Here is a 21,102-nt window from a genome sequence, read left to right as displayed (position 1 = left end):
GGCAGGTTTATCAGAATTTCACATGTACATTTTCACTGACAGTCTTGCATTACAAATACTGAAGAGCATGGTATAAAGTGTCTATTCACAAGTTTGATGCTTGTCAGTAACGAACTCAATAGCCAACTCGGGCAGGCCAATACGATATCCCTCCAAAACTGGATGTGCCACACCATAATACAATTTATGTTACAGTAATTTTTCTGTAAAATAAAAACCCAAATTGGAGTTCATGTATTGTTTTTAAACACTGAAATTTTATCTCTTTACAGATAAAAATCAATAGCCTTATTACCTGTACTGTTCCATTAATACAGGTGTGCACTATTTACATAGATTAGCAGTGTTATACAAGGAACTTGTCCAAAATAAACATAACTTGTATTATAAGGATGCTGCAATTCCTTGTGCATCTAACACTGCTGGGCTTGAGAAACTTTTTTCCCCGAATCTGAAAGCAAACATATGGCAATACCTAAGACGACTATGCTACTTTTTTCCTTAACACAGGCACCAGATGTACTGAGAAAAGACAGGTTTATTCCCAATTTGAGTATTTCCTGACAGTTTGTGGCTGTGTTTTATACCTTGAACTTTGCTGAAATTTAGGGGTTTATCTTGTTGCATTTTATAAATGTAACAACAGGAGGGTCGGGGGTGGAGAACTGAGGTAACGCTGGATTCAGTAATCCAGTAGATATCAGAGTCTTGATTAAAAATATTTCTCCTGATTAAAAGTGACCCACCCATGAGAATCAAAGAGATAGAAATTTGGAGACGTGCCAGTTTATACAATAACTGTGTTTATTTGTCTTAATAAATATTTAAGAAACATGACTTGTGGTATTTGATATAACTGAGCCCATGGTTAAAAGGCCTCTCTCCATGACATAAGCAAATACAGTCTATCCTCTTTATTTGTCCAACTTCTCTTCGACATTCAAGGCTAATCTAGTTTTAGGTCAGGAAAACGACTGTGGTCTATCATTTTAAACAAACCATTGTAGTAAAACGTGAACAGGAAATTCCTAACTACACTGTTCAAAGAACAATGATTAGAAAAACAACTAGCTAGCTCACAAAGTACAAGGAGCCTAAGAACTATCACAGGACAGTCTGACTGAACAATAAAAATAAAAATCAAACACACATATCTAGTTACTTTGCTCATTTTTTTCTTTCCCCCTGCTGTCCCCGACTCCTAACCCCATCCTCCCCACTGGGGCCAGGGGTCCTTCAGACCTTGCCGAGGGAGAAGCCTTTGGATCCAAAGGGGGAAGAGAGCAATATATACAGCTCTGATACCTTGGAAATATCCGGCCTGCGGGAGTTAGCGCAGGCATGCCATTCATTCCACAACATATAAATGCCCTCTTTAGAGCCTCATCTAAGCAGCAGTTTCATTTGGATTTTGAGGCACAGGTCTGCCTTGTTTTTCAATAAGCTGCAAGCTATTTTTACCATGAAAAAAAAAAACAACCAGCCAACATTTTAAAAGCGTGCCTGCTAGCACACACAGCGTATATAAAATGGGTAAGATGTGGACTAGAGGAAAATCTCCTGTATTAGCATTCTATTCATAGCACAGATTTACCTCTCCTAAAAAAACCAAAAAACCCCCACCCTTAAATCACAACATCCCTTGCTCCCCCCAACTCATGTATTTTAAATTCTACCAGGTATAGTATCTTAAAACGTTCAGAAATTCTTTAACAAAAGTGCTCTGACAACTATTTGGAATTTATTCTCGTAACAGTCTGGACACTCGGCCATCTTAACTAATGGGGAAAAAAAACACGATGTATTCCTAATTTGAGACAGAAATCACAGTAAAGGGGAACTATCTGAATTTTAATGTAACATACTAACATTACATTAAGAGCCTATTAATCTTTATAATATCTCAGGAAAACATTTTTTTCTTCACAGGAGGCATATCCTAAAAATATCTGGATACAGGTACTAGTATTAAAATCTTCATCCACTTTGAAAAATAAACTTCAAAGCACATATATAAAAGGCCATAGACAGAAAAATAAAAAATACGATCTCTTGCATTTTAAAGAACACCATTCACAGACTGGAGCACAGGGAGAAAACTTCCACAGCCAGGACACTCTCCACAGTTTTGAAGTGTTCCTAATGGAACCGGAGTTTTCGACATAGGGTAATTTGTTTTGTAAAGAGGACAGAAAAGCCTTTTATAGATGTTCTACAGATTCTAACTGTAAAGAAAAGAAACTTACGGTTGTGATTAAGGTAAAAAATAAACATGATTTCCTTTATTAACTGACTTCAGAAATAAAACAAATATCTGAAGTACAGTGAGGGCAAACAGTCCAAAAACCCCAGATGTTCATGTACCGTACATAATTACACAAAGGAGATATTCCAGAAATTTATTACAGTAAGTTTTAACAATAGAATGATGCAGTTGTATTGTAAAACAAGAACAACAAAACTTTTTAAAAATTCTGAACCCCTTACATGTAAGGCGTTAGAAGAAAAAACATTATCAATATCCTCTTTCAAATACTATTTCCAAAAGAATCGGGTAATGGCCAAAAAAGCTGCGTACAAGTCAGAAACCAGTGTTAGAGAAAGTCCTTAACCCAAGGATCCAAACCGAGCCCTGGACAATAGTAACGACAGCATACTATCGCCTTCGAGTTGTTTGGCAGATATTGTGAAACAGAACGAAGGACACGGCTCATTCTCAGCAGGCAGATGTCCAGAGAACAAGATCAGCTACATCACCCTGTTACAGAACAGAAGCCCTAAACAGGCACGGACAGATAAACAAGATTACTCCCAGAAGTAATACACCTAACACGATATTACAGCATACTCTGGTACAAGAGAGTTCCCTCTATACCTGCAACAAGGTACTCTGTATTTCAGTGAAAGGAAGGAGTTTACAAAAATGGACTATTTTCTGTAACCTGGAAATCCATCAGATTTCCAGAATATTGTGACAATTTTATGAACATTTAAAATAAATATATGCATATATATCTCTTCATCCATATGAACCATCTAGTGTTTTGCCTTTTATTAAGTCATAGAAAGACATCCTATGACTTGGCTTAGCATGAAAACAGGTTTATATGAAATGTTCAAGCTTTTTAGATGCTTTTCTGGGAAAACTTTAAGACTTTTTTTTTTCCTAAGGATATAGCATACTCCTAGAAGAGAAAAAGTTGGGACATCAAAATTCGAGCAAGAATTCCCACAAGCTGCTTCTGAAAATGCACTAAAAATGAAGGTAACTGATAATTCCCTAAGACGGCCCAGAACCCCTAAGAACAGATTCAGTACAAAGAATTAGGGGGTCTGAGTGCCATTCACAGTCAATGACAGGAAACACTACTGTGCTTTTTCTTGGTTTTTTGGGGGTTGTTTTTTGTGTTTTTTTAAATAAAATAACCAAAACAAAACCAACAACAAAACTGATCATGGCTCAGCAATTCTTCCACAGATCATTTCCCGCAAACATTTCTCAACTCCAAGTTTCCAAATTGTAAAGTCTGAATAATGTTTACCAACAGAAGCACTGAGGCTATAGCTGTAAGAAATCTTGTAGATAGTAAGCTGCCTGAAATTTCAGATGATTGAATGACATTGCACAAAACATTCATATACTCCTTCCTACATATTTGTGTTTGTATACTTGCCCATGGACTGAAAGGGCTTTTTGCTCTGAAAGCCTTCTGTCACGTTTAACTGAAGAAATTTGTAACACTTCTACAAAACTTCATATAGGCGCATACAGAAAACTACTAAAAAAGACGACCAGGAATTTGCAAAGCAGCTTATTTTACAGTAAGAAAATATTTCCTGTAACTGAAGATATAGTACCTTCATCCTACCATCAATCAGTCAGAATCCAAGAGTCAGCCCGATCATAAATATCTTGACATTTTACTCCAAAACTAGGCTAAAGGTAAAGACTTTTTTTAAAAGCAAAAATTATGGGTTTATTTCACTATGTCTTCGGAAAAAAAAATGTAGCTATACCCTATTCAAAAAACAACAAAACCAACCCATACAAAACAAAAGACCACCAACCTACCACTTTAACACTGCCTAAGACAATTAACTGCAGGGGTCAGCAGTTAATTTTTTCCCTCAACATCAGCATCTTCCTGAATAGATGGCACTTACCTAACATGCTTCAAGAACAGTAATCAGGTTCCACACTGCAGATCAATTCAAAGGGACTTAGCTGAAACTAGCCGTTCATTAAGATCAAAGAAAAAGCCTCTTAAATTCAGTGCATTACACAGTGTTATGAGAAATCAAGAAGCCATTTAGCTGAATCAGTACACAAGACTCTCAAAGAGCAGAGAACTACTAAATACAAGTAACACAAAAGGAAGGATCAGGCCAAGCCCCAGGATCTCTTATTCCATCTCTGTACATGCTTCTCTTGACTAAGGCAAAAGGCTTAAGAAATCTGTTATTTCTTGGACTCATAATATGTATGTTGTGGCTACTTCTGATTAATATAGGTGACTGGAGAGTTGCTTCTTTCTGAAGTCCTGGCTATAAACAAGTACATTAAAATACTGGACTATCTGTGCATTAAAATGCAGTTTCCAAAGCTTGAGAACTGAGCGAAATCAAGAAGTCTTCACAACAGTCTTTCTCTTGATCACATGAGATTTGCTCTTAAAGTTCCCCTAGAGCCAATACAAATTTATGGCTAACCAGTCCAGATGCAAAATAAAGCTGATCCAAAAATAGCTGACCATTTTTAATTGAAACGCTTTTGCTTTCCTTTTGAGAAAAATTATTTTTTTAAAACCTCTGAAATTTGGAGATTTAATCAAAAGTATGTCTTTTGCCATAAAAACACAATAGAAGCAACCAAAAAAAAAAAAATCAAACTGCAATTAAGAAGTAGGCTACAATGGATTATCAAAGTACTTCTAAAAGAAGAATTCACTGTCTGAAGCATTATCAAATGAAGAAACTGGAAGCTCCCACACGTCAGTGTATTTAGGGAAGGGCTGTGTTTGATTACTCAGAGAAATCTTGAGACACGCGAGAAATTAGACCATCATTTCAAAGGACAGCTTTTTTTAACCATCTGTTCTGCAAGCTGGTACTAGTAAACATTTTTCTAAACAAATAATTCTATAACTTAATTGGCCCAACTGAGCAGCTACATTAAACACAGAAATAGAATTGAAATGCCCGTGCAGAGTCTTGAGCACATGGTGCCTATTTATCAAAAATCTCAGTACACCCATAATCACAAAAGCACCGCTAAGTTTTTCCTTGAATAAACTATGAGCTGGCAGAAAAGCAAAGACAAGGCAACTCAAACCAACACAAAGTAGCGTACAGGTTTTTTTAAATATCATCACTCAGTACACTGCATACAGTTGGAAATGTGCATATGAATATACATGTTCTTTAATTGAATTTTCACAAATTATCTATTGCATTTCCAGTCTTTACATGCATTTCCAATGATTTATTATTATTATATAAAGGAGAGGCCAATTACGCTTTCTCTAGCTCATAACCTGATGATTATCATTAATTTGTGTTAGTCATCAATTATAGTGTTAGAGACTATTTAGTTACTACTAAAATTGATCTATGATCCAACAGTCATGACGGTCATGAAATCAATTTTTCCTGGGTTTTGTGGTTAACTTATTCTGAAGTTTTAGGTTCAGCGATTTTTAACTATGTGCCCTATCAGCTCTTTCATACTGTGAGTCTTAGTCTTATCCAAAACATGTAATCTGGGGCAAGCAGAAGACACACAAGTGTTTAAACAGTAAGTTCCGAACACATGCAATACTTCCTCCATCTACTAGTTATCCCTACATTGCCAAAAAAAAAAAAACCACAATGGTAGTTTACTTTTTATTCTGAAATTCCCTTTTAAGCATGCATGGAATTGCTGTTGAAGTCAAGTAACTTTGGACTGTATCCTACTTTGCAAGTGTGTCACAATTTGTTTATGCTATAGAATTAGATAATTATGCAGTACTTCAGCTGCCTTCCCAAACATGGATAAGCCCCTCTTTCTAATAATATGTTGTGTATTAAGGTTTTTCAAAAGTCTTATTTTTAGCTGCTTAAACTGTAATCCAAGATTAAATAAATCAATTTTGAAATATTATGCATTTTCAGCTTTGATACCGAACTTTGCATTTTACCATCAAGAATCCTAATCACTGTGTGTGTGAAAGAGCTTCAGCCTAAGTACAATATAAATCAAAATAGTTTCAACAAGATTCTCCATAGATATTTCATCTGGAAAATAACTCTTTCAGAAAGCTATGAAAGATAGTCTTTGATTCTCCGTCGCTTGTTCAAGGGTGTTGATATCACTGTACTTTATTTTTGTCCCATTGCCAATTAAATATACTGAAATAGAAAAGCCTTTGAACACAAAAATAAAAAGAACTAGCTGCTTCAGTTTTTCATATGTACTAATTCAGCCCTTGACGGCAATCGCTCCTTCAGCCAGAAGGGCTAACAGTACAGCACAGAATCGCCTCCATCCTGCAAACCGCAGGGAGACCACCAAGCTCATCACTGGATGCAAGAGTCTTTCCAGTCTAACAAACACCCACAAAAAGACAGGCAGAGAAACAAACCGAGAAACACTCCAGCCTATTTGATCATGTAACATATATCTAGAGCAAGCCTCACTAGGAGGCTAGCTGTACTAAATGGCTGACTCAAATGATTCCATAGGCCATTAAAAGTGACAGATCATGTCTCGCCATGCTTTTAGCACACCCTAATTATACTAAGTTCAAATTAATTTTCCTATCTGGAACAGAATCAAGAAACAATCAAGACCCTTGTAGCATGGCAGAACAAAGCCTACACCCCCGTGCCATTAATGACTAGTTAGGAAGTGAGGGATCTGTCTCCATGCAATAGGCTTGGGATTGGTAGCAAGGCAAAAATATAACATCGAAGTCCCTGCTCCTCTCCATAAGGAGACAAAAATTTTGTTCTTCTAACTCAAACATTACAATCTCCTCCTCTACAACCTGGCAATTTCAACCTTGACCCACTCAGGTACCTTAAAAAACTCCCCAGTCACACTATCACAATCTTTTGACGGTTTATAGCTCCAAACACTGGTGACAAAGCCACATTCCAAGTCTCCCCAATAGCTGCCCTGTGGTTTTTGTTATTACCTCGACATGCCTTTCCACACTCCACCCTTCCCCAGTTACACCCTACACTTCTACATCCAACTGAGATCCTCCTTGGAGGTGCTCCGCTGTCAAGATCCTCCCCACATCTAGCTCATCTTATACCCAGTTCCCTCTCACACATGCCTCCGAGGTACCGCACTGCCTGTATCCTCCCCAGACACCAGTCTAGTCCCAGATGCAACTCTCTCATGTACCAACTTTGCTCCCTGCCAGCGATGGCAGCGCTCACCAGCGCCCACCAGCGACGGCAGCGCCACCTGCTCGATGGCAGCACAGGTTTGATTTCGCCAAACCTGTCATGAGTGTTTCCACACTGCTGATGATACCCCAAATTCAGTCCCCAAACGGGTTCTGCTGCTTGTAGCCCTCTCACTTCCTAATAGCCACTTCAATGCCGCTGCTCAACTGAAAAACTCTGACACCTCTTCAACTGACTTCTGTTGGCTTTTATACATCCATTTTACGTTTGAGAAGTGAATCCTTCCTTCTAAATGTAGCTTGAAGCTTGTTTAGAGATACGTTGTTTATATGTTATGTTTATGTGTTTATACCATGGGGGTATTTTAAAAATCAGTAGTCAAGACTGCCATTCACAAAGAGGATTTACTCAAAGAAGGTTTTAAACTGACTCATCACTTTTGCTTAAGCCAATTCCTTATTGAATTAAACTTAGTCGACATAGGCCACTTAAATACTGATCTGCCCTGAAGGTTAAGTCAGCTTAGGGAACTAAACCGGCTGAAAACTACCCTCCCCAAAGAGCGATAAATGAAATACTGCATAGGGGTTTTTCTTGTTGATTTGTCTTACCGTTAAAGTCAGACAAGCACCGGTACCTGTGCAAGAGAAGGGTGAGACCACGCGGCTGGCGGGGAGGACACTGCCGCTTTTGGCAGCAGCTCACCAGTAGCTGAAAGGTGCTGCATTGCGAAACCCTGCTGAGCCTGCACGCTGCTCTGCCAGGGCAGGCAGAGAGGTAGGAAAAGTAGCTAGAGCGTGTTTTCTTTAGCTAGCTTCTTTCAACCAGAAACAAGTCGAAGATTACTTAAAAGCTGCAATATTGGCTGGCTTTGCTGGTGAATGTGAACGGTCACATCTGCAGCAGATAAGATATTCAGGAAGTTCTATTTTTAACTGTAGGCAGCAGGAGTATTAATTTTAGTTTGTTTCACCAAAATATCAACTAAATATTTCTGTTTGGCCTCACATACAACTTTACAAAGCTCTACCTTCTGGTAAACAACACAAAATTGTAAACCAACATGACATTTAACAGGCACCTCTATGAAGCTTGTTAACAGGACTTTGCTATAGCAAAGTTTCTAATTTTTTTTTTATTGCCTACAAGTCATTTGTTCTTATGTTTGCACAGTGCTGTCACTATATTTACATTCACTAAAAACATCAAGTTGTTATCGCTCAAACTAAACTTATCACTAGAATCCAAGCCTAAATAGGATTTTTTTCACCAGATAACAGAACTTAAAATCCAGCCCTTGTCTTGTGACATTTCAAATTTTGCATTCTCACATGTGCAGATTATAGATCCTGAAAAGCAGACACTTCCCCCCTACACCTTTTAGAAGATACATTAATGCAAATACCCAATTTTCTTTTAACAGTGCTTGGTGCCGTTTAATGACAATAAATACAACCATTTTACCTATACTGACTCAGACATATGTCGATTTATACATACAAGAAATAGGAAAGTACCTTCTCTGACAGTTTCAAGCACTGACAATATCCAACAGATCACGGTTTCTAAGTACAAGATCCAACTCATATGTGAGGCAGTCAATGGCTTCTCACAGAACCCTTCAAGAAAAAGCCCTCATAACATCTGCCAACACACTGAAGTCACAAGTGCTAATTTAGTCCTTTCTAGCATGCACACAAATACAATAAGGCAGGTGTCTGCATTCCTTATCTAATTGCTGAAAATACTTCCATTTAGATGTAAAAACTACACATGCACACAAAAAAATCTTCACCTTCAACAAAACATTAAGAAGCTTAACAGCGTTTTTTGTTAATGAGGTTACCGTGGCTCAATAGCTGTTTTGATGCTTTAGCACCCGTGCATTAGTTATATGCTACCTAAGCCAGATTTTCAAAGTGTATGTATTTTAACCAGTAAAAACCAATTAAATAAACGATAATTCACCACTATCGTACTATAAGGAAAACCTTTCTCCTTTAGGAAAAAACAGTGGATGCCTCCCACCTCTACTTTCTGAGGCACTGAAAAACTACTAAAAAAAATTTATAATCCTCAATGACTGGAGATGTAGCACTCATTTTTAACAACACTGAGTTACAAGAAAACATGAGTCCTCACTTCATACATGCATTTCTTTTTTCCAAGCAACATAAATCCGACAATAAATTAAAAATACACAAATCATAGAGCTGAGATCAACGGGGGAAAGGCAATAATTTATTTACCATGAATCAGCTGATTAACATTTACTTGTTATCAGAATCTATCAATCAAATAAAAGAGTCAACTTGAAAAGCATACCTAATACCAATTAATATTAATTCTAAGATGCTTGCGCCTACGTTCATTTTTAATCATAAACATTTTCATGGAAGTCACTCACAATATAAAATGAAATACCTGCCTGTTTGAAGATCTGCCGGCCAGCATGAAAAAAAAAATATGAACGTTATCTCCCTCCTGAAAGGCAGGGAAGTAGATTTATCACAGCATATGTGAAACTTTGAAAAACAAATGTCAGCTACAGCATGCCTTTAAAAATATTACTGAATTATTCTGAACAAGAACTAAGTAGAAGTATGTGCAGATTGACCAGGGAGGCTTAGGGCACTGCAGCCCTTTCTCAGCACCATGTGCTGCAGCATGTATTCCCAGTCACATGCCAGGAGAGCAGTCGCACAGCTGCATAGCTTTCCCCATCCGCACTGTGGCTGCATCCAGGCTTGACATTTGCACAGAAAATTCAAAACATCTGGATCTCAAGTCCTACTTTATATGCAATGTTTTTAATATAAATTCTATCAAGTCTGCTGTATTTACTGCTAACTTGAGGTAATCAAATGATGCAACTGCAGTGACCCACATGCCTGAAGTGACAAGGATAAATCGGATTTCTTCCTTGCCGTGTTAAGAGAGACAATCAGATAGAGAAACTTTCTACTTCCCAATGAAAGGATGGCTGCTCTGCCAATCCTTATGAAATATATATATAGCTATATATATTATATATAGGTCAAATGATATATCATGCAATAGAGGCAGTAAAAATAGACGGTCATAGACAATAGGACTTCAAGTGATAGCTGACTTAAATCAGGCCAAAAAAATTGAATTAGGTGATTTCATCTAGAGAGCTAAAGGAGTAGAAAAATTACTCTGACATTTAATATCTCTTACTTTTACAATCATATCGTATTTCTGGTTTCAACTTCTGACTATCAGATATTATTATAAATCTACTAAACAAAAGAGCTCTGAAGTCTCTGGTATCATCTTTTTTTATGACCAGTACTCAAACCACTTCTTAAACACCTCTTCAGCTGAATAAATTCAGCTCTTTTGCTCTCATGGGAGAGCATATTTTCCAGATCCGTACTCCATTTTTTTTTCCTTTACAACCATCTCCATCTCTTGTGAACTTGGCACTGACAGCCTAGAGAGCCAATTTATAAAATCACAACAAAATTAGTATTTCAGCAGTTCTGCTCCCCCTTAAACATTTTCAAAGCATCACTTCTGAACCCTTCAGGTTACATTTAAAAACTTTAGAGGCGATTTTCATCCACTTCACAGCTCTCTGATCTGGCCACAGAGTTGCTCCTCTCCATGTATCAAACAAGGCAAGAAAATATATCAAACATCACTTAAAATGCTCTCTTAATACAAAACAAGATGTAATTAAGCAACTTAAGTCTGGAATTTTCTAGCTTTGAATATTCGACATGAATAGTCTCTTGATTTAAGCTTCTTACTCACGATCTCCTATTCCTTATAAAATCAAAGCGGGGAAAGAGAAATCACATCGTGCAGCATCACACTGGCACATGAGTTTGAACACCTCGCTTTGCCACTTGCCATAACTAAGGAAACAGTATTAACGGACTGTCTTTGTCCTATCCCACAGAGAGAAGGGGCAAATTGAGTAATACAGACATTTACTAAAAGCAAATAAATTATCAGAATGACAAGTCCTGAAATTGTCCAGAAAAAAAAAAAAAACAAACAAACTAGCACTTCTGGACTTTTTTGCCCAGTACTCACTTGACCATTTCTACTCTGCACCCCTAATAACAGATACCTGCCTAACGACTTTCCGAAGCTGACTCCTTGTTTCAAGCCCATAAGCCTTTCCTGCTTATTTCCAACCTCTACAATTCTGAATTTTCATCAGTCTCCTTGTCCAGCACATCTTGCACTTCCTGGCCCTTGTCCTCCCATTTCACGCATAGTTCTCGTATTTCACTTTCCAACTATCTTCCCTTCTTCACCTAGACTTTGCATGCTGCCTTGCATGCGTATTTTCTGACTGAAGATTCCTCACCTCAACTCAGAGCTCCTTCTTTTCCCTCGGGGTTCCCTGCACAGCCAAGAAAAGAGCTGACACCCTCACAACCTGAACCCTCACCAGACCGGTTTCTTCTTACCTGTTTTTCCCTGCCATACTGGTTTTCAGTCCAGTTCCCCTACTTTTTTCTTCCCAGGCTTCAGGTGCCATCCTTCTTCCCCTACCCCCAACTCCTGATTGCTTTGCTTTCCACAACCTACTGAAATTTTCCCTCCTCTGTCAAATTTAAAGGCCAACCCCACTTGTTCCTATACTCCTTGTTCCAACCCACCTCCTCTACAAGGCCAGGGTTTTTCTCCTGTGCTCAAATTAAGCAGCTTTTAGGTCTCAGAATTAAGATGCTGATTAGGACAGAAAAACTCCCTGATCTCAATTAACATACCAGCAGTCCAGCCTGCAGGAACTTTCTGCACACGCAGCTGCTAAAATCTAAGTCTTTACCCAGCCCATATGGATTTTTCAATGCCTCCCAAACTGGGCGAAATAGATGATTTCTCCACACAAAAACACCACTATACCTTACAAGTCTAAAATCCTCATTCAAAAACAAGATTATTCAAATCTTCAAACAAGCAAGACAACTCATATTATGAAGCTGAAGGAAACACTCCCTCTCCCCTAGCGTTGTTCTAAAAAAACAACATTGTATTTTAGCCGAAGTTTCCACATACAACAAACCCAACAAGACTCACCAGCTTGGAAAGCTTTTGCCAAACTCCAACAATTTTAGATAATCTCTAATCATGTGAAAACAGTCTTGCAGCAAACAACAGACACTTGGTGTCATGAGAATCACCAATATCAACCACAAACATAGTCGGTCTTTTATAAGACCATTTAAATCCCTGGTTATTGACCAGAATCTCGATATAGCAAGCACTGTGCAAACACAAGATAAAAAGGCAGTTTGCTGCCTTGAAGAATTTACAATCTATTAAGATAAAAGACTACTACCATGAGATGAAAAAATGCGCTGAATGGCTCCATTCTGAGATCTACAGAATCTGCTAGACAACCATCCACAATGTATTCATTACACACGGTCCACGCAGATCAACACAGTATGTTCCCCAACCTAACTACTAATTTGATACCAAAGATAAGATGCTTCTCAATCTGCTCATTTTATCACCTTCCTATTAGTATCCCTCTTTTTTCTTCATTTATTCAACTTTTTTTTTACCATAGAAAATTATACGGTATCCGCTTCTGAGTCCTTTATCCCCTCTCCACCTGTATTATTTTGACTCACCTCCTTTGCCCTTGTCACCCTTCCCAAACTCCAAAATCCTTTATAAAGCACATTTCTCCTTCCTCAACTTCTCCAATTAGGCTTTCCTTCTCTCCCTGGCTTCGATGGCAAAACCATGGGGGGGTGGGGGCCAGGGGGAGATGTTCAGTTGTTTTTTTCTTTTAATCAAGTAACTGCTTCAAATTAAATTCACTAACTAAACTATACAAAAGGCTGAGAAATCTCATGGGGAATGCTGAAAAGAAAAACAAACTACTAACTGCCAGCTAGAGGGAAAGAGGAGCCTTTGGGGATGCTTATGGGACTACTGCCCATAGGAAAGCTTGGAGGTGCTGATCTCAGAGCCCTGATCGAGTGGCAGCATGGCCTGAGGTCCCATAGCTTTGTCCAGTCCCTCCTGGATACAAATGAAACCACTCCACGAATACACAAATGGGGGGCTGATCTCTGCCACTTTATGCCAAACTCAAAATGCTGGGGTATGTATGATACAAGTAGGTTATTCTGCCCTCCCCTTTTCGACTTCTTTTTGCAAAAATACAGCTTTCGTACCATTTCCCTGTTGCTCTGACCTTTTCTTTCCCAAACTTTGGCAGAACACAACTAACCTGATCCTTTCCTACTTTGCTGCTGCCTACAGGAATCTGAATAGCTGCAATGAAAACCAAAAAGACCGGTCACTTTCCAGTATGCAGAACACAGAAATCTCACCAAAGTTACAACAGTATTCTACTCTCAGATTACCTCTGCAATCATAAAACTATCTGCTGCTACTTGAATTCTGTAGAAACTACTGATACACGCTCATGAAAAGATCACCTCTTTTCTATCTGCCCCAATGTGTCTCAATCTCTGCTCTACATCCTGTTCTTACCCAATGTGGAAAATAAATCTTAAGTTTAAACATTGGTGTGAAATATTCAGACAAATTTTCAAGCATTGTGGGGTATTTCAATTATTTCTTCAAAACATGAAGTTGTAATTTTAGAAATACTATTTAAGTTGAATGGTAACTGAATTTAAACACTGTAGTAAATGGCTACATCTTTTTCATTATTGTCTGTATGCAAGATAATCCAGAAGACGAAACCGCACACCCTCTGAAATTTAACGGAAAGGATCACATGCAGAGAAGCCACAGACATGTTGTTGTACCTTTAAAACAGCATATTGCAAGTAAGCTAACATTAAAATGCATATACATGTTGTGGAAAAACATGCTATCTAAAGCACACTATCAAATATTCCACGTTGTAGAAAAGCATGCTATCTAAAGCATACTAACAAATATTCAGTACCTCAGCAAAAAAAAAATATATATATATGTGTGTGTGTGTATGCATAAGTACATCTGTATAACAAGACAAAAGATCTTGATCTGGTAGGTAAATACTTAGGCTATTTAAACAGTTATGTATCATTGTGCAAGCCAGGCAGGAATCGCTCAAATTACTACAGTCTTTAACCCAGACTGTGCTTAAATGTTTCTGTGGCCTGCTTAACATTCCAGGCATACTTCTGGCAAGGTAGCTCTGGCTGAGGTTCAAACTGTCCTTGTCCAACTTTCACTTACTATAAAAACATTGTTTAATATAGAAAAGTATACAGGGAGACATATGTTTCTTATTTCGCCAACACCTAGAATACTGACACTTGTGTTCACTAACTCCGCGTGGAAATTTTTAGGGGAATGCTTTTCCAGCAAGGTTGTGTTCACCGCGCAGACAGTCCATGCTTCCACCAGTTTTAAGCTATGACGCTTAAATAGTGCTCATAAGGCAGTACCACCGAAATATGTAAATCCTGCCCGTATTTATTCACCCTAAATAAAATGAAAAGGCCTAACCCAACCTTACCAATGCACCGGCAGGCCTGGGAGACGAGAAAAACGCTATCCCGAAACAACGCAGCAGCAGCAGCCGGGTAATTTGTAGCAGACCGCGTATTTGTCAAATTAACTGCAGGAATTTACCGGTTTGCTTACCTCCACGCAGCGTTATCTTTTATGAGGAGGTAATCTACCAAATTACTTCAGCATGCCTCCAGCCTGCTGCTGCCAATTAGTTCAGCCCGGCTAATAAATCAGGATGGCCAAGCCATTTTACAGCGGGGCTTCGCCCAGGATTTGGGGGGGTACGAACAGAGGCAGCATGGTCCCGTCCGCCCCGTCTTCCCCCCTCACGCAGAGGCAACACTTGGTCCGAGCACCCACCACGGGCAAAAAGAGCCTTAATTCCCAGAGTTGGCTTGTTTGTTGTTTGGGTTTTTTTTATCTAATTTAACATTTACAAACTCATCAGCCGCCGGGGTAGGGGTTCGGCCGCTCAGGTGTCCCCTCCACACACATCGGCCGAGGAGGGCCGGTGTGACAGGGCCTCCCCCCCACCACCACCCCCGCCATACCCCGGCCCGCCTTCCCGCCTCCGGGCGAAGCCAGGCGAGGCGGAGGGCCCCGCCGCCCACACCCTCCCCGCGGCCACGGCCGGGGGAAGGAAAATGTCGCCGACGGGCCCGGCCCGGCCGCCGAGGGGGAGAGGGCGAGGGGAGAGGGGGCCGGGGAGGCCTCGGAGAGGCTCCGGCCCCCTCTCCCCTCGCCCTCTCCCCCTCGGCGGCTGGGGCGAACCGTGCTCGGGGCCTCCTTCCCCCGGGATCTTCCCGGTCCGCCGGCGGCTACCGCCCCTTACCTGTCCCGGGGGTCGATCCACGAGGTCTGCCGGGTGTTGTGGTCGATGTAAAAGACTCGCCCGTCGAAGTCCCTGGCTTCCTCCCAGCCGGCGGGCAGGGGCAGCTCCGAGCTCTCCCTGCCCCGCTGCCCGCCCGCCGCCGGCCCGCCGCCCTGTCCCGCCGCCACTTGCTGCTGCCGCCGCCGCCGCCCGCCGCTCAACCACGGCATGGCCGCTCCGCCGCCGGGCCGCCGCCGCCGCCCAGCTCCGGCCGAAACCCGCTCCCCGCCTGCCGCCGGGGCAGCTCCCGTTCCGCCCGGGCCGCGGCCGCCCGCCGCCGCCTCCTCTTCCTCCTCCTCCTCCTCCAGCACTAACAGGCGGCCCCGCAGGCAGCGGGACTCGGGCGGCTCCGGCTGCGCCGCGCCGGGCTCATCCTCCCCCGCTCCAGCCCCGCTCCGCGCCGGGACCAGCCCCGCCGCGCTTCCTAACCCCGCCCGGGACCTGCCCCGTGCCGCCGCGGCTCCCAGCCCCCGAGCTCGGCCCGCCGGCCCGAGCGCCCCCGCCCCGCCGCTCAGCAGCGCCCCGCCGTCGCCTCCCCCGGCTCCCGCCCGGCGCCTGCCCTGGCCATCTCCCCTCCCTCTGCCAGGGCCCGGCCCCCGCCTCCGCCCCGCCCGCCTGTTCCCACGCCGCGGAGGGCCGGGCCGGGCCGGGCCGGGCCGGGCCGGGGGAAGGGGCCGGAGCGGGAGGGTCCCGGCTCGGCCTGCGGGGAAGGAGGAGGAGGGAAGCGGCGAGGCCCGGCCGGGCGGCCGCACCCCGCGCCGCGGAAGCCGGGCCCAAACCCAGACGCATCGGCTACGGAGAGAGGGCGGTAGCCCTCCGGCCGGGGCCCGGGCTCGGGGGAAGGTGGCTGCGGCCTCGCCGAGGCACGGCCTGTCCCGCCCCAGGGCCTGTGCTCCGCCACGGCCCGTAGGGGAGGGCGAAGGGGAAGGGGAGCCATGGCCGGCCCTGGCCCACCCAAAACGCCTCGGGAGTGGCCGAGCAATCGGGGATGTGGGGAAGGGGCAGAGGTCGGCCGCAGAGACAGGAAGGGTGATGGAGGAAAGGTGTTGAAGACCACGTGAGTCACAGCGGTTGTGCTGTATCAATGCTTTGGGTAACGGATGGCAGAAAATTATACACCCGACTCGCTTGACATCCCAACCTGGTCCCAGAAAGCAGCTGTGTCTGATTTGACCTGAGCCGGCTGGAGACCGCAATGCAGATTTCCAGCTGCCACCTAGAATTAAATTCCCCAAAACTTAGAGGTAAAGTTGGCCTGTGGTACTCCGTGCCTATCTAGGATGCTGCCTTCAGCTAAACCTTTAAAAATCTGTAAATAAAGAGTTAAGGTAATGCAGGCTAAGCTCTAAAAACTAGGAAAGGAGTTAAAAATATATTCTGAAACAACTTTAACTCAGCCCCCTGAAATTGGCAGTACCCTGCCAGGGATTATATTGCAATTCCAATTATGTTCCAGTTGCATTCCCTCTTTTAAGTTACAGCTTTATGAACATTAATTGCTGCAGTGTGGTTATAAATGTAGGAAATTAGAGGACTTTTGCTCCTGACTCCTTAGGCCTTTCTCTCTCTTATTCCCACCACCCTCACCAAACCATTCACTGTCAATGAACAGTGCATGAGAGAGGCGGTAGAGAGGACAGGACAGATCAGGTGTTTTACCTGTGTTTCATAGGTTATTTCAATAGGAGTAGACTGGAGTCTCCTTACCAGGGCCGTTGTCAGCAGTGAGGTGTGACAGGAGAGTAAAATGTGGGGTTAATGGTGAAAGCAAAGACGTGTACAAAGCTCTGAGGGCAGTGGTGAAGTAGATTAAAAATGTGCTAAAGGTGTACAGTTTAGCAAATGCGAGGTTGTCGATTTGACCTTCAAAAGCACAACAGCTTATGTTTGGATCAGCTCATCTCAACAGAGGTTTTGTTTCAGCAAAGGCTGGGTGTTCAGCTGTGTCATGTGGTCCCCAGAGTTCAGCAGTATTTCCAGGAGCAAGGTGCTGCTTGTGTGTTACAATGTTTTTGAGGCGTATTTCAAAGCGGGCAAAGTTAAGGCACGGTAGAAACTCAGTATTTTTCAGCAGTTGCAGTTTCTCTTATTTTAAGTATTGTCTCCCAGGTTTTCAGAGTTTTTATTTAGCAGAGGAGAGGTAGGCATTCTCAAATGACTGAGGTCTATGTTAACAAAGTTTTGGGACATTGAATTTTCTTGTTTAAAAAAACCCAAACTGTCCTCTGTGCACCACAGCTCAACTCTCCCTTCATTGCTTTTAATGTCCTTGCAGCAATTACCTTAGCACAATGCCTGCACAGCACAGCACCATGCCAAGACACTGGATTAGTTCATAATACCTGGAAGCAGTAGAGCCAGGTTGCTATAATAATCCACCAAGACTAATTAGCCCTGCTGAGGATACGTGCAGCATTGCCCTCCAACATGGGCTGGTTCTTCCTCATCAGTCCCTGAAGTCCCAAGAGAGGGTTGAGCTTCAGTGAAGAACCCGTAGATGGAGGCTGCAGAAACTGTGGGACTGACCGTGGAGACAGCAAAAAGATTTCAAATGGGGGTGGGGAGCTCAACACAGCAGTGGGCAAGAGGGGAAATGACAGGATTGAGTGTGGAACATTTCGTTCAGCTAGCTCGTAGCCCTTTGACTAAATTCTTGTCTTTAGTTTGGCAAATTGCTCCTGGTTAGAGCCAGAAAAGGACTTGGCTGAGCTGTCGTTTCTCAGGCAGAAATATGATGCACATGTTCCATGTAAAACATGAGCTGTATGTCCAGTGGGGCCTGGATCTCATGGATTCATTATAAGTGCAGTTGAGGATGCATATGCTGCTATGTAAAGGACAGGTCCAAGATTTTCAGGTGCACTGTAGCTGCTTCTGCAACTGATAGGTTACCTCTCCCTAAATCTTAAACAAACGTGAAAAAAAAATCCTTAGATTCTGCCTGGGCAAAGTTTCAGGGCTACAGACGAGAACGTATCCTAAAAACTTCAGATTTAAAATTATCCTAGACTCCAGATTTAACTTTTAGGCTCTCTGTGTTTAGAAAAGTCATTAGCTTCAGTTAGGAGCTGAAGCTTCTTAACTGCTCATGAATAAAGGTGTTGAAAAACCTGATTCCAAGAATCCAGCCGACTGTGCAGAGAGCTGCCTACAGTAAGCAGTAGGAAATGATAGGGCTAGCAGTTGCCTCACGAGAATAGAAACTCCCTCTGTCTACAGCATGCTCATGCCAAGATGCCAGGCAGGAACTCTCAATTATTTTTCAGGCCAGAATGGTACCCTTCCTCGGATGTTACCTCACCCTTCTGCCTGTTCCTCTGGAGGAAATGAACAAAGCATTCAGGCGCCAAGGATTATTCTTGAGTAACATGAAAAGGCAAGAAGAGAAGAACCTGAAAAAGTCACTGCAGTTTTCCTGCCAAAGCACTAATTTGCAATGCGTTCTGCGGCATCCTTACCCTACAATGAAACCCTCCTGAGCCTGCGTTGCTGATCAATCCCTTTTCTTTTCCTTCCTCTTTACTGTCTGTCATGCTTCATTAGGGGAAAGGGAGGGAGAACCTGGTGCAACACAGCATCTCTCTGTTTTGGGTTGCAGAAAGAAACCCCTCTGCCAAACAAAGACAAACTGCATAGTATGGAACAGATAATAATCCAGAAGATTTTGACTTAGAAAAGACCAAAGTCTGCCACAAGAAACTAAATGCTCATGGTACATATTTTCATCAATGTGCACAAATGCCAATGTATCATATTTCATATAAAGGTATAACTTTGTAAATTTACATCAGTCCACTCTCTCACTTATATCTTCTCCATGCATACACAATACACGTCTTGATTCTCATGTATTTCACACACCTTCATTCCGCACCTGCTTTCCTTTTCTTCCATCTTTTTCCACCCACAAGCATTGCTCACAGTTCACTCATTCCTCAGGCACACCTATTCCCATTAACTCAAAATTACACAAGCAGCTTTTCTTTGTGTACCTTCCCTTGCCATCTTCAGTGTTTATAATCACAGTTTCTACCTACACATCTTCTCTGTTATACATGCCCTTATACCCACGTCCATAATTGATATCACAACATTTTCCACAGAAAACATAGATAATATTTCCCACTGTAAGTTGTAGACAACAAGTTCCAACTTTCCTACTGTTCACAGGAAAAGACCTTAATTCTGCATAAAAATCAAAACCTAATTTTGGCACTACACATCTTTCTCACAATTGCTGGGAAATGGCAGCCAGTCAGAACTGTTATCTCATTCTGTATAATCATCTTCATCTTCTAGTTGTGGGCACTTATTTGCAATTTATTTCCCATTTCCCATATCTTCCAATGTGTGTAGAACCTTTATACTGTCTTCACACCTAACTGAAAATTGTCACTTCTCTGTGATCACAGCTGTCTTCTGGAGTGGCAGAGTGAAGGCTCCTTCGTCATCGTTGTCCTTCTGATGGCCAGCTACCACACTCAACCTGTGAGCTGGGGCTTGCTGCTTTTCCCACATCGAACAGAATAAAAGGCTCATAAGAGACTGGGACATGTTAGCTCTGTCCCTCCAGGTCTCTTCTGTTCAGCACACACACACACACGTATGTAAAAATAGCAATATAAATGCAAAGACAAAATAGATATCAAGATAGATGTGCATACATATATACATGTACACATTCCTCCAAACCAAATAAATCCACACACTGCGTATGACAACCTATTAGCTGCTTGAATTGCTTCACTGCTGAGAAATCTGTCTTGGCGGAAGGCTCCACTTGGGCTGCTGTACAAAGATTTGAGCATCCTCCAGCAGGGTGGAAACCATGCTGGCTGCTCTGCTTTTGCAGCCGCAGGCTGGTGTGGTGTCTGAAGTTCTTTTGCAGGGTCGCTGGGCAAGGGAGAGATCTCTGGGATCTTGGATTTAAATGTGAAGCAAGGTGGGACATTGGCCCTTCCGTAAAGGTAGTAATCAAGATGGCATGGAAGGGGAACTGGGCGAGCACCAGTCCCTGTGGATTACGTAGGGATTCATGGATGGCACAATAGGCAACATGGAGAGATATGGTATGGAGTAGGAAGTGTGATCAATGGTCACCTTCTTCAGAGGAAGCGAAGAGTAGCAAACCCTCAACCCTTGCTTGCTGTCAGCAGCCAAGAGCAGGGCTCTGGAATAGAAGGTCTGTCAATGATCGTTCTCTGGCTCAGCTACAGGTGTGAAGGGTGCTGAGACGTGAAGCAGAAAGGTAAAATCACTGAGATTTCAGGATGGGAGACAGAGGAGGGAGCTGTGTCTGTGTACACGTGAAGGAAGCAAGTCTTCCCCTCTACACACTGAGCACATCTGATAAGATACTA

The 21,102-nt window shown here is 42.4% G+C and overlaps 1 protein-coding gene across 3 annotated transcripts in view; it reads right to left on the bottom strand.

Annotated features, from left to right (window-relative positions):
* The window catches only part of WWC3 (WWC family member 3), a 104,576-nt gene extending 88,451 nt beyond the window's left edge, over nucleotides 1-16,125 (bottom strand). For 2 of the 3 annotated variants that reach the window (XM_063341417.1, XM_063341425.1), the window contains exon 1: nucleotides 15,704-16,041. In XM_063341417.1, the coding sequence (XP_063197487.1) occupies nucleotides 15,704-15,912 (209 nt within the window). In that variant the 5' untranslated portion in view covers nucleotides 15,913-16,041. Of the gene's footprint in view, nucleotides 1-15,703 lie in introns of all 3 variants that reach the window. The other variant, XM_063341409.1, reaches the window with a different exon arrangement.
* Between the last annotated feature and the right edge of the window lie 4,977 nt (nucleotides 16,126-21,102).

Source organism: Chroicocephalus ridibundus, chromosome 1, assembly GCF_963924245.1.
Source record: "Chroicocephalus ridibundus chromosome 1, bChrRid1.1, whole genome shotgun sequence".
NCBI lineage: Eukaryota > Metazoa > Chordata > Aves > Charadriiformes > Laridae > Chroicocephalus > Chroicocephalus ridibundus.
This window is presented reverse-complemented; position numbering and strand designations above follow the sequence as displayed.